The sequence below is a fragment of the Anomaloglossus baeobatrachus genome, chromosome 2 (assembly GCF_048569485.1).
Source record: "Anomaloglossus baeobatrachus isolate aAnoBae1 chromosome 2, aAnoBae1.hap1, whole genome shotgun sequence".
NCBI classification, from domain to species: Eukaryota; Metazoa; Chordata; class Amphibia; order Anura; family Aromobatidae; genus Anomaloglossus; species Anomaloglossus baeobatrachus.
Genome location: NC_134354.1, coordinates 733,450,015 through 733,463,645, shown reverse-complemented (window position 1 = coordinate 733,463,645; position 13,631 = coordinate 733,450,015). Strand labels below are relative to the sequence as shown.

General features: G+C 53.0%; 1 protein-coding gene across 1 annotated transcript in view; it reads right to left on the bottom strand.

The window, feature by feature from the left end:
* MIPEP (mitochondrial intermediate peptidase) overlaps positions 1–13,631 on the bottom strand; it is a 225,448-nt gene that overhangs the window by 189,996 nt on the left and 21,821 nt on the right. The window contains exon 3 of the mRNA XM_075337383.1: positions 11,368–11,456. Coding sequence (XP_075193498.1) covers positions 11,368–11,456 — 89 coding nt within the window. The remainder of the gene's footprint in view (positions 1–11,367; positions 11,457–13,631) is intronic.

The window sequence follows — 13,631 nt, the reverse complement described above, 5'->3', positions numbered from 1 at the left end:
AAGGCACACCACATCCTCTGTAAAACATGGTGGAGGCAACGTGATGGCATGGGCATGCATGGCTTTCAATGGCACTGGGTCACTTGTGTTTATTGATGACATAACAGCAGACAAGAGTAGCCGGATGAATTCTGAAGTGTACCGGGATATACTTTCAGCCCAGATTCAGCCAAATGCCGCAAAGTTGATCGGACGGCGCTTCATGGTACAGATGGACAATGACCCCAAGCATACAGCCAAAGCTACCCAGGAGTTCATGAGTGCAAAAAAGTGGAACATTCTGCAATGGCCAAGTCAATCACCAGATCTTAACCCAATTGAGCATGCATTTCACTTGCTCAAATCCAGACTTAAGACGGAAAGACCCTCAAACAAGCAAGACCTGAAGGCTGCGGCTGTAAAGGCCTGGCAAAGCATTAAGAAGGAGGAAACCCAGCGTTTGGTGATGTCCATGGGTTCCAGACTTAAGGCAGTGATTGCCTCCAAAGGATTCGCAACAAAATATTGAAAATAAAAATATTTTGTTTGGGTTTGGTTTATTTGTCCAATTACTTTTGACCTCCTAAAATGTGGAGTGTTTGTAAAGAAATGTGTACAATTCCTACCAGATATTTTTGTTCAAACCTTCAAATTAAACGTTACAATCTGCACTTGAATTCTGTTGTAGAGGTTTCATTTCAAATCCAATGTGGTGGCATGCAGAGCCCAACTCGCGAAAATTGTGTCACTGTCCAAATATTTCTGGACCTAACTGTATTTGTGGCATTTTTGCAATCGGGTTTCATAAATACGTTGAGCTGATTGGCTTCTACAACCTCTATGCATCACAGTCCACAGAAAACTGCAAGTTAAAGGGAATCTGTCACCAGGTTTTTGCCACCTAATCTGAGAGCAGCATAAAGTAGGGGCAGAGATCCTGATTCCAGTGATGTGTCACTTACTGGGCTGCTTAGTGTAGATTTTGATAAAATCACTGATTGATCAGCAGGAGATTATCATTACCGGACTACTTGGCATGCTGCAGGTAGTCCAGCATATTCATGAGCTCTGTATAACTGCTAGATCTGCAGCAGAGAAAATATTGATTTTATCAAGATGATAGTGTGAGGTAAATCCTGGGATATGAAGAGGAATTATGACTAGAAGTCATAATTGCTCTCATCACTCCCTGGCAGTGCCCCCCCCCTCCCTTCTGGTTCTCAAATGTCCAGCATCTGTGAAGGTGTCACATCCCACTTACACCTCCAACAGCCATCTCCTCTGATATGGAGATGAGATGATGTGAGGACAATGGACCCAGGATGACTCCCTGCCGTCCCCCTGTAACAAGAGTTGTATCTCATTAGCAAGGCTTGGAAGTAGCCAGACAGAACGACTCCAGTAAAAAATGGTTCATATCTCGCAAGCCATATCTCCGATAAATATGGCAACCATAAAAATGGTGTTTGCGCAGGCGGACGATGCTGGCACACCTTTTTTATGGAAGGGGGAGCTTGGGAAATACCCCAGGCGTGATATCAGCCATATGGGAACTCGTAGACAGGTCATGAGTCCCCTCGTTCTGTAGCTAAATTCATAACTGTCACAATGAGAGCATTGGCGTCTGCCTACGACGCTCCCAGGCAAAGTTATGGCCAATATCCCCTTTGCTGGATAATTCTGATCCATGCAGGGGGAGTGGCAGTGCTTCCCTGTGAGGTCACTAAGGTAGGAGGGGACCTGGATCTGCCCAGGTTGATAACCCTACTTCGGCCATTTTCCAGTGTTCTTCTGCTCGGGGGCCTGGTTGGGAAAGACCTGTGAGGGAGTTCCTGGAAACCTGGTCTACAGCGCCCCCCTGTGGCCAGACGCAACAAGGTAACTGCTGGAACTGTGTATGCCTGGTTGTAACCCATGCTTTATCTGTAACTGTACTCTGACATATGTATATTCTGTAGATTCCCTATTGTATATATTGTAGTTTCTAGTGTGCTTTAGGCTGATTAAATTATATAATTAATCTTGGGCTGTTCTGTTATCTCGATCTTGAATCCCACGTCTGTGTGTTCGGCTAATAGTTACCGTAAATCGGTTGGTGGCAGCGAATTGTGCCAAGGATTATTGTGGGGAGGCCAGTGAGATTCGGGGAGATTTTATATATTCCGCCCGCGGAGGTCGGGGGAATATATACCCTACTCTCACTGGGGACCCTTCAATAATCGGCATAAGTAGTATAGCGGCCTCCTTGCTTATTGTCGGGCAATTCCATAATTGGCCTGACTATAAGAGGGGCGCTAGAGAGCGCGTCACGTGCTCTGTCTGTCGGTCGGGAGGTATAAAGGAGGGGTGACCCCCACTTGTTACCCCCCGATTGTGACGTACTGGTAGCCAGCGCGGGGGATTTCTGAGTGACCCCCCCGGTGGTTCGTGACATATTGGTGGCAAGCGGTGGGATCGAGATAATAGTGTGTGTGAGTGTGAGACCCATACTCCCAGACACTAAAGACTGCCTGCAGCAGCTGTGGCTGCTGGGGTCTTCAGACTAGCTCAACACTAGAGTGTCAGAGTGCAGATACTGTAAGGTGTGTGGAGGCATCAGGTGTCAGTTCTGTGTCAGTGACCAAAAGTCTGCAAGAATGGCTGATGGCACCAGGAGCAAAGCTAGGCAACTGGCCAATGCTAAAGCAGGAGCCGAAGAGAGGGAGGACGGTGCTGTGGGCAGTAATGAGGAGGTTGCCCACGAGTCCTCCAGGAGCTCGACGCCAGAAAACAGCTCCGCAGAGGACATTGCACAACCGGGCACTGCTGGACAAGAGGAGGAGCAGCTCACCCAAGGGTCCTCAACGAGCCAGATGCCAGCCCTCCGCTCTGCAATGGACAGTGAATCACCAGGCTCCGCAGCGGGCCGCAGATCACCACGTGCCATTCCACCGAGCCTGGGAGGCTCGGATAGCCTTCTTCAAATGGCTATGGCCCTTCTCCAGGCTGGAGACCAGGAGGGCTACAAGGGACTCCTGGCAGAGCACAGGGCAGAGCGGCAGGCAGCGCGTGATGCTGAGGCTGCGGAGCGGCAAGCAGTGCGTGAGGCTGCGGAGCGGCAAGCAGCGCGTGAAGAGCGAGAGCGAGAGCGACAGGCAGAGCGTGACTACCAGCTGCAGCTAGCTCAGCTCCGGCCCTCATCAGCCACACGTGACCTTCAAGACACCAAACTTCCAAAGGTCCGTGTTGAGGACTTCCCAGTGCTGGAGAAGGATGGAGACTTGGACTCTTTCTTGACTGCTTTTGAACGGACTTGCTTGCAGCACCATCTGGACAAGGACCAGTGGGCCAAATACCTGACCCCCCGTTTAAGGGGTAAGGCCCTGGAAATCCTTGGGGACTTGCCTGCTGAGGCAGATCAGGGCTACGACACCATCAAGCGGGCCCTGATCCAACAGTACAACCTCACTCCGGAGTCCTACCGCAAGAAGTTCCGGACGCTGCAGAAGGGACCAAAGGACTCCTGGGCTGACCACAGGCGGGCACTTGCCCGAGCTGCCGACCACTGGACCCAAGGCCTGCAGCTTTCCACCGGACCGGAGATCCTGGACTTGTTCATCACGGAGCAACTCTTGTGGAACTGCCCTGAGGATCTCCGCCAGTTCATCCGAGACCAGAAGCCAAAGGGGTCCACGGCTACAGCTGCCCTTGCCGATGACTACACCAACAACCGGGCCCCTGAGGCCAGGAGAGCGGCCACCAGCAGCACCTGGAGAGGGGGTAAGATGAATTCTGCGACTGCCCCACCTGCCCCTAGACTGCAGGGGGTGTCCCCCTCAACTCCCCTCTCCAGGCCCGTGGCGGAACCAAGACGGTGCCACCAGTGCAACCTACCTGGACACTTCAAGGCCATGTGCCCTCAGCGTCCCAAGACCCCGGCTCCGTCCCCGTCCCAAGGGCCGCCCAAGGTGTATTGTGTGGGTGGGGGTGGTGGTAGGTCCCTGGACAGCTTCCAACCTGTCACCGTCGGCCAGTCTGTGACCATAGGACTGCGAGACAGCGCCTCGGAGGTGACTCTGGTGCGGCCTGAGATGGTGTCCCCCCAAGACTTGATCCCTGGAAAAACCCTCGCTGTCTCCGGGATTGGAGGCATTGACCCGGCGCTGCCTGTTGCTGACATTTATGTGGACTGGGGCGCAGGGCGAGGGGTGAGGGAGGTGGGGGTAACTGATCGGATCCCTGCAAACGTGCTACTTGGGACAGATTTGGGGCAAATAACCTCCCAGTTTGGCCCCGCCCCAAAGGCTGAACCTTCAGCCAGTGCTGACGTGCCTCCGGACAATGTTAATGTGTTATCTATGAATGATGTAAGGGAGGAGGGAGTGAACTCTGATATTTCTGCTTGCATAGACACCAAAAACACACACTCAGCTGCAGCTGTGACAGGGGAGGGGGTCAGAGAAAGGTGTGACCATGCCTCTACAAGTAACCAGCCTGTGAGCTGGGATCTGTTGCCCTCTGCAGGGATAAGCAGAGAGCAGGGTGCTGCAGGGGGAGGACCAGTGTGTGGGGTGGGGGCTACCACAGCAAATGTGGGGTCCCCAGAGATTTCACAGCGGGGTTCTGTTGCTGCAGAGGGGGAACAGGCAGGTGAGATTGGGGCCGGTCCAGGAGCGGAAGTGCTCCCAGGTAAGATCTCGGTGCAGGGTTCCCCCACAACCGGGGTGTCAGGAAGCCAGGTAGGTCTGCCTGAACCGGCGACTTGGTCAGGAACGGAGGAGGAGCAGGCACGACCCACGGTCGCAGCGGCTGTGGCCGCTGTCACCCGCAGTGGGAGTGCTGGAAGCCAAGGGGCCTCCCGGAGGTCCGATAGCTCTTCCCCTTCTGACCAAGTGGCAGCCGAGTCAGGTGGAGGCCAGGACACAGGTCCCGGGGTACTGACCGAAGATGTGACAGTCTCGTCGATTCTGGCCACATCTGGTCAGGGGTTTCAGGCAGCGTTAGAAGCTGACGACAGCCTGAAAGCTCTAAAGGAGCAGGCGGCACAGCCTCCCTCGGACTCGGACCCGGAGCGAGTGGTCTGGGACCAAGGACGGCTGTACCGGGCCACGGTCCAGCAGGGTTCACCGGAGGCGTGGCCCAGGGACCGACAGTTGGTGGTACCCTATCCGTTCCGGACGGAGTTGTTGCGGATCGCACATGAGATTCCGATGGCCGGACACCTAGGGATCGCTAAGACCAAGGCCAGGTTAAACCAGCATTTCTACTGGCCAAAAATGGGGGCCGATGTGGCTGCCTACTGCCGTTCGTGTGAAACCTGTCAGAGAGTGGGGAAGGCGGGGCCACACCCCAAAGCCCCACTAGTATCTCTGCCAATCATCGATGAGCCTTTCAGGAGGGTGGCTGTGGATCTGGTCGGCCCGCTGGCCATCCCCAGCAGCTCCGGGAAACGCTTCATACTGACGGTAGTTGACTATGCCACCCGGTACCCAGAAGCAGTGGCCTTGTCGTCCATTCGGGCTGACAAGGTGGCCACCGCATTGCTGGAGATTTTCTCCCGAGTGGGTTTTCCCCAGGAAATGCTCACCGACCGGGGGACCCAATTCATGTCCCAGCTGATGGAGACCCTCTGTAAGCAGGTCCAGGTGCGACATCTGGTGGCCAGCCCGTACCATCCACAGACTAATGGCCTGTGCGAGCGGTTCAATGGCACCTTAAAGCAGATGCTTAAGATGTTGGTCGACTCCCATGGGCGTGACTGGGAGCGGTATCTCCCACACCTGTTATTTGCTTACCGGGAGGTTCCACAGGCCTCAACAGGATTCTCACCGTTTGAGCTCCTGTACGGGCGACGTGTGCGGGGCCCCCTGGCTCTGGTGAAAGAGGCTTGGGAAGGGGATTTGGCCACCCCTGGAGTGTCGGTCATCGAGTATGTCATGCGCTTCCGGGACAAAATGCAGGCCTTGACGCAACTGGTACACGACAATATGGCTCAAGCCCAGGCCGATCAGAAGCGTTGGTACGACCAGAACGCTTGTGAGAGGACCTACCAAGTGGGTCAAAAGGTGTGGGTACTGGTCCCCGTACCACAGGACAAGCTTCAGGCAGCCTGGGAAGGCCCATACCTCGTGTACCAGCAGCTCAACCCTGTAACGTACCTGGTCACCCTGGACCCCGCCCGTGGAAGGCGAAAGCCCTTCCATGTGAACATGATGAAGGCACATCATGAGCGGGAGGCATGTGCGCTCCCCGTGTGCAACCTGCCCGAGGAGGGAGAAGCGGAAACCCTCTTGGATATGCTAGCCCAGGTTAGGGCAGGCGGATCCATTGAGGATGTGGAGGTTGGCCACCAGCTCTTGGAGGACCAACGGTCCCAGCTGTGGGCCACCCTCCTCCCCTTCCGGGGGTTGTTTACCAACCAGCCCGGAAGGACTGACTTGGCTGTCCATCACGTGGACACTGGGGATCATCCCCCGATCCGGCGTTCAGCATATCGGGTCTCCCTGGAGGTGCAGCAACACATGCGCCAGGAGATTGACGAGATGCTGGAGCTGGGGGTGATCCAGGCATCCAACAGCGCTTGGGCCTCGCCTGTAGTCCTCGTCCCTAAGAAGGACCGAACCACTCGGTTCTGCGTGGACTACAGGGGGCTCAATGCTGTCACGGTCGCCGATGCGTACCCAATGCCACGCATCGATGACCTGCTCGATCAGTTGGCCGGGGCTCAGTACCTGACCATCATGGACCTGAGCCGGGGATATTGGCAGATCCCCCTGACTCGCAAGGCCAGGGAACGCTCTGCCTTTATTACCCCATTTGAACTGTACGAGTCCACGGTGATGCCATTCGGGATGAGGAATGCCCCTGCCACTTTCCAGCGGATGGTCAACACCCTGCTCAAGGGACTTGAAGGGTACGCGGCCGCGTACCTGGATGACATTGCCGTCTTCAGTCCCACCTGGGAGGACCACCTAGAGCATCTAGCACAGGTGCTCAGGCGGATCCACCGGGCAGGTTTGACCATCAAGCCGGGAAAGTGTCAGCTGGCCATGAGCGAGGTCCAGTACCTCGGTCACCGGGTAGGTGGGGGAACGCTGAAGCCCGAGCCTGAGAAAGTGGAGGCCATCGCATCCTGGCCCACCCCCAGGACCAAGAAGCAGGTGATGTCCTTCTTGGGGACCGCTGGGTACTATAGGAGGTTTGTTCCATGCTATAGTAGCCTGGCAAAGCCCTTGACGGACCTCACCAAGAAGAAGCTGCCCTCTGCAGTCGATTGGACAGTGGACTGCGAGACAGCCTTCCGGGCCCTAAAGGACGCCCTGTCCAGCCCGCCCGTGCTACAGGCAGCCGACTTCACGCGGCCGTTTGTAGTACAGACCGACGCCAGTGACTTCGGCCTCGGTGCGGTGCTCAGCCAGGTGGACTCTGCGAGCCAAGAGCACCCAGTCTTGTACCTGAGCAGGAAGCTGTTACCAAGGGAAGTGGCCTATTCTACAATGGAGAAGGAGTGCCTGGCCATAGTGTGGGCCCTGCAGCGTCTGCAACCCTATCTATACGGGCGCCACTTCATCGTGGAGACGGACCACAATCCCCTCAGCTGGTTGCACACCGTCTCTGGGACGAATGGGCGATTGTTGCGATGGAGCCTTGCGCTCCAGCAATACAACTTCACCATTCGCCACAAAAGGGGCCGTGACCACGGTAACGCAGACGGGCTGTCCCGACAAGGAGAGGTCGCGGACGGGCGCACGGGGGAACACCGGAGTGTGCTGCCCCCTAGCGCCCTCAAAAGGGGGGAGGTGTGAGGTAAATCCTGGGATATGAAGAGGAATTATGACTAGAAGTCATAATTGCTCTCATCACTCCCTGGCAGTGCCCCCCCCCTCCCTTCTGGTTCTCAAATGTCCAGCATCTGTGAAGGTGTCACATCCCACTTACACCTCCAACAGCCATCTCCTCTGATATGGAGATGAGATGATGTGAGGACAATGGACCCAGGATGACTCCCTGCCGTCCCCCTGTAACAAGAGTTGTATCTCATTAGCAAGGCTTGGAAGTAGCCAGACAGAACGACTCCAGTAAAAAATGGTTCATATCTCGCAAGCCATATCTCCGATAAATATGGCAACCATAAAAATGGTGTTTGCGCAGGCGGACGATGCTGGCACACCTTTTTTATGGAAGGGGGAGCTTGGGAAATACCCCAGGCGTGATATCAGCCATATGGGAACTCGTAGACAGGTCATGAGTCCCCTCGTTCTGTAGCTAAATTCATAACTGTCACAATGAGAGCATTGGCGTCTGCCTACGACGCTCCCAGGCAAAGTTATGGCCAATATCCCCTTTGCTGGATAATTCTGATCCATGCAGGGGGAGTGGCAGTGCTTCCCTGTGAGGTCACTAAGGTAGGAGGGGACCTGGATCTGCCCAGGTTGATAACCCTACTTCGGCCATTTTCCAGTGTTCTTCTGCTCGGGGGCCTGGTTGGGAAAGACCTGTGAGGGAGTTCCTGGAAACCTGGTCTACAGCGCCCCCCTGTGGCCAGACGCAACAAGGTAACTGCTGGAACTGTGTATGCCTGTTTGTAACCCATGCTTTGACTGTAACTGTACTCTGACATATGTATATTCTGTAGATTCCCTATTGTATATATTGTAGTTTCTAGTGTGCTTTAGGCTGATTAAATTATATAATTAATCTTGGGCTGTTCTGTTATCTCGATCTTGAATCCCACGTCTGTGTGTTCGGCTAATAGTTACCGTAAATCGGTTGGTGGCAGCGAATTGTGCCAAGGATTATTGTGGGGAGGCCAGTGAGATTCGGGGAGATTTTATATATTCCGCCCGCGGAGGTCGGGGGAATATATACCCTACCCTCACTGGGGACCCTTCAATAATCGGCATAAGTAGTATAGCGGCCTCCTTGCTTATTGTCGGGCAATTCCATAATTGGCCTGACTATAAGAGGGGCGCTAGAGAGCGCGTCACGTGCTCTGTCTGTCGGTCGGGAGGTATAAAGGAGGGGTGACCCCCACTTGTTACCCCCCGATTGTGACGTACTGGTAGCCAGCGCGGGGGATTTCTGAGTGACCCCCCCGGTGGTTCGTGACAGATAGCAAACAGCTCAGTAAGTGACACATCACTGGAATCAGGGGCTGTCTCTACATTATGCTGCTCACAGATGGGGGAGCAAAAACCTGGTGACAGATTCCCTTTAACTCACCTTAGGACAGGGTCTGTAAACCATCTGGATTTTTTTCTAAGGTGATTCATGGCCATATGACAATATAATAATGAGTCTGACATAAATCATCTTGAAAAAAGTAGAGGCTTCCAGCGATCAGACATTTTTTTACTTATTGCTTTTGACCTTTCTGTTGGAGATAGGAGCATTGCCTGAGGCTCCTGCACAGACATAATATGGTATGTGATGCTACTGGACATCAATATTAGGGAAAAGAAAAAAAAAAAACACACACACCCCCCAACAACAACACCACCAACAAACACCAACACCAACAAACACCAACACCAACAACAACAACATACTGGAGGCAACAGGACCGAGGCATCAAGACTGGCACTGTTCTCGCTGGTCTTGATGAGGGGGTGTGTTGGTGTCAGATGATCCCGATTTATGAAGAGGTGCCCGCCTCTTCATGAAACAGGAGTATACACAAGTGTGGGAGTTCATGCGCGATGCCAGAAACCTCACTAACGTCAGGTACTGGATTGAGATTTCTGGAGTAAAGAATATCACACCCCAGCAGTGCCCTTAGGCTATGTGCCCACGGAACAACGTACCCGCGGACGTTTTTGCAGGTTTCCCGCAGCTGCTCCCCGGAATCCGCAGTTATCCATTGCTGCAACTTCCGAGCATTTTTGTTGCGGTAAACCTGCGGACATTCATGCGACTTACCTGCGGAATTCCCGGCCTGTATCTCTATAGTGGAGAAGCGGATTTCCGCAGGTATTTCCGCATGAATAATTGACATGCAGTTATGTACAGCTGCGGGACATCCGCAGCATATTCCGCAGCCGCACATACTGCAGCATTGATACAGCACTCCCCATTTCCCATAGGATAATATGGGGAGTGTCTGTACTTGCGTGAACCTGCGGATTTATCTGGAAAATCCAGATAAATCCGCAGGTTTTACGCGACAAAATCCGTGGGTACAGAGTCCTGTGGGCACATAGCCTAAAGGGTGCTTTACACGCTGCGAGATCGCTAGCGTTCTCATTAGCGATGTACACACCAGATCGCACATACGATTTGCCAAAATCGCACATGTGACCGGCGCTATAAAATATGACCTATGTGCGATCTCGGCAAATCTTATCTGCGATCTCACATCGCTAACGAGATCTCTAGCGATGTCGCAGCGTGTAAAGCAGCCTTAAATCTGCTATTTTGGTTGAGCTGGGAGAAACTGGTGTGAAGACGAGAAAAGTTGCAACATTAGGTGCAACGCAGAGTTACGCCTAATTTTTGCAACTTTTCAAACCTTTTAGCCGAGTTTTCTGGCATGAAAGCTTTGATGAATCAGACCCAATGCATTTTTTTTGTGTGGGATGTCTCTGTTTAAGGCCTCTTTTACATGTCCATAGAAAAGACACGTTTTTCACAGCCGTGTTGAAGGTGCATATGACCCTTCGAGTGCCATGATGTTAGCACACGTGTGTTCTCCGTGTGCTATGCATGATAGCACATGGAGATCAGGAACTTTTTACTCACCTGTCCCCGGCGCTGCTGCTTCCGGGTCCGCGGTGCCGTGAATATGCAATGAGCATAATGAGCGGGCCCGGAAGCAAGTGGCAGCAGCGCCGAAGACAGCAGCACTGGAGCCAGGTGAGTATAGAAAATCAATTTATTTCAAAGACACTTGTTTTCTCCGCTACGTGTCACACGGATCACACCACTGGGTGATCCACGTGACATCACTGCTGCCGGAGAAAAACTGACTTGTCTCTGTGCGAAGCAAAAGGACAGGCGTGTGCTCCATACGGACACACGGCCCTTGTGAAAACACTAATATGTGCACAGATCCATTTGATCCATTGATTTTAATTGGTCTGCATATGGCCATGATTCCGGTGTGTATGAAAACGGCGTCACACATACCATTTAGGTGGACTTGGAGTTTCCGGTCAGTATCTGCTCAAAAAAATCCTCTACGTCTCTGTGTGCACATAGCCTTATATACAGTACAAAAGACCCAAATTCTAATAAAATATCGCTGCCTGATGGAGGCACAAAGAGCACCCCTGTGAGATGAATGGATCCTATGGATATTTCGGAAGTGTCCACTAGATATACAGTATGCATTGAAAAATCCAGTGTGAACAAGGCAGAAACACCACACACAATGTACACAGACAGCGGCACAGCGTGGCACCGGTCACATACTTCTCCACCATGGTGCCTATGTTCCTGCAGGCTTCCTCCGCTGCTTCTCTGAATGAAGGGTCCGGATGAGCAACCTTCACAAAGTCAGCCTGCAAGGAAGGAACGAAAGGATTCATTTACCAGAATTAGCCGATCACCGTATGGACTTATCCCCGACACTACATCTGCTCAGCATCCCACAGTCACAGGTTCTTACTTATGCAATATTTGTACTCGCTGCATTTGAACATTTTACACCATAGGTCATGGACAGTAACAAGTCATAGGTGAATGCTGCTTTAGCATAATTAGTTGTCCAGGATAAGAAAATTATTTTTTTAGACCAAAAATAGTAAGATTTAGTGATAATCGAGCACTACCATACTCGGGCGCTCAGTACTCGTAACAAGTGATGAGCGAGTACTACCATGGGCAGTACTCGTAATTAGTGAAGAGCGGGCACTACCATGCTCAGGTGCTCAGTACTCGTAACTAGTGATGAGCGGGCACTACCATGCTCAGGTGCTCAGTACTCGTAACTAGTGATGAGCGGGCACTACCATGCTCCGGTGCTCAGTACTCGTAATTAGTGAAGAGCGGGCACTACCATGCTCAGGTGCTCAGTACTCGTAACTAGTGATGAGCGGGCACTACCATGCTCGGGTGCTCAGTACTCGTAACTAGTGATGAGCGGGCACTACCATGCTCGGGTGCTCAGTACTCGTAACTAGTGATGAGCGGGCACTACCATGCTCCGGTGCTCAGTACTCGTAACTAGTGATGAGCGGGCACTACCATGCTCCGGTGCTCAGTACTCGTAACTAGTGATGAGCGAGCACTACCATGCTCGGGTGCTCAGTACTCGTAACTAGTGATGAGCGGGCACTACCATGCTCCGGTGCTCGGTACTCGTAACTAGTGATGAGCGAGCACTACCATGCTCGGGTGCTCAGTACTTGTAACTAGTGATGAGCGAGCACTACCATGTTCGGGTGCTCAGTACTTGTAACTAGTGATGAGCGAGCACTACCATGCTCGGGTGCTCAGTACTCGTAACTAGTGATGAGCGAGCACTACCATGCTCGGGTGCTCAGTACTCGTAACTAGTGATGAGCGGGCACTACCATGCTCCGGTGCTCGGTACTCGTAACTAGTGATGAGCGAGCACTACCATGCCCGGGTGCTCAGTACTTGTAACTAGTGATGAGCGGGCACTACCATGCTCGGGTGCTCAGTACTTGTAACTAGTGATGAGCGGGCACTACCATGCTCGGGTGCTCAGTACTCGTAACTAGTGATGAGCGGGCACTACCATGCTCGGGTGCTCAGTACTCGTAACTAGTGATGAGCGGGCACTACCATGCTCCAGTGCTCAGTACTCGTAACTAGTGATGAGCGGGCACTACCATGCTCCGGTGCTCGGTACTCGTAACTAGTGATGAGCGAGCACTACCATGCCCGGGTGCTCAGTACTTGTAACTAGTGATGAGCGGGCACTACCATGCTCGGGTGCTCAGTACTCGTAACTAGTGATGAGCGGGCACTACCATGCTCGGGTGCTCAGTACTCGTAACTAGTGATGAGCGGGCACTACCATGCTCGGGTGCTCAGTACTCGTAACTAGTGATGAGCGGGCACTACCATGCTCGGGTGCTCAGTACTCGTAACTAGTGATGAGCGGGCACTACCATGCTCCAGTGCTCGGTACTCGTAACTAGTGATGAGCGAGCACTACCATGCCCGGGTGCTCAGTACTCGTAACTAGCGATGAGCGAGCACTACCATGCTCGGGTGCTCAGTACTTGTAACTAGTGATGACCGGGCACTACCATGCTCAGGTGCTCGGTACTTGTAACTAGTGATGAGCGGGCACTACCATGCTCGGATGCTCAGTACTCGTAACTAGTGATGAGCGGGCACTGCCATGCTCGGGTGCTCAGTACTCGTAACTAGTGATGAGCGAACACTACCATGCTCGGGTGCTCAGTACTTGTAACTAGTGATGAGCGAGCACTACCATGTTCGGGTGCTCAGTACTTGTAACTAGTGATGAGCGAGCACTACCATGCTCGGGTGCTCAGTACTTGTAACTAGTGATGAGCGGGCACTACCATGCTCGGGGGCTCTGTACTTGTAACTAGTGATGAGCGAGCACTACCATGCTCGGGGGCTCTGTACTTGTAACTAGTGATGAGCGGGCACTACCATGCTCGGTACTCGTAACTAGTGATGAGCGGGCACTACCATGCTCAGGTGCTCAGTACTCGTAACTAGTGATGAGCGGG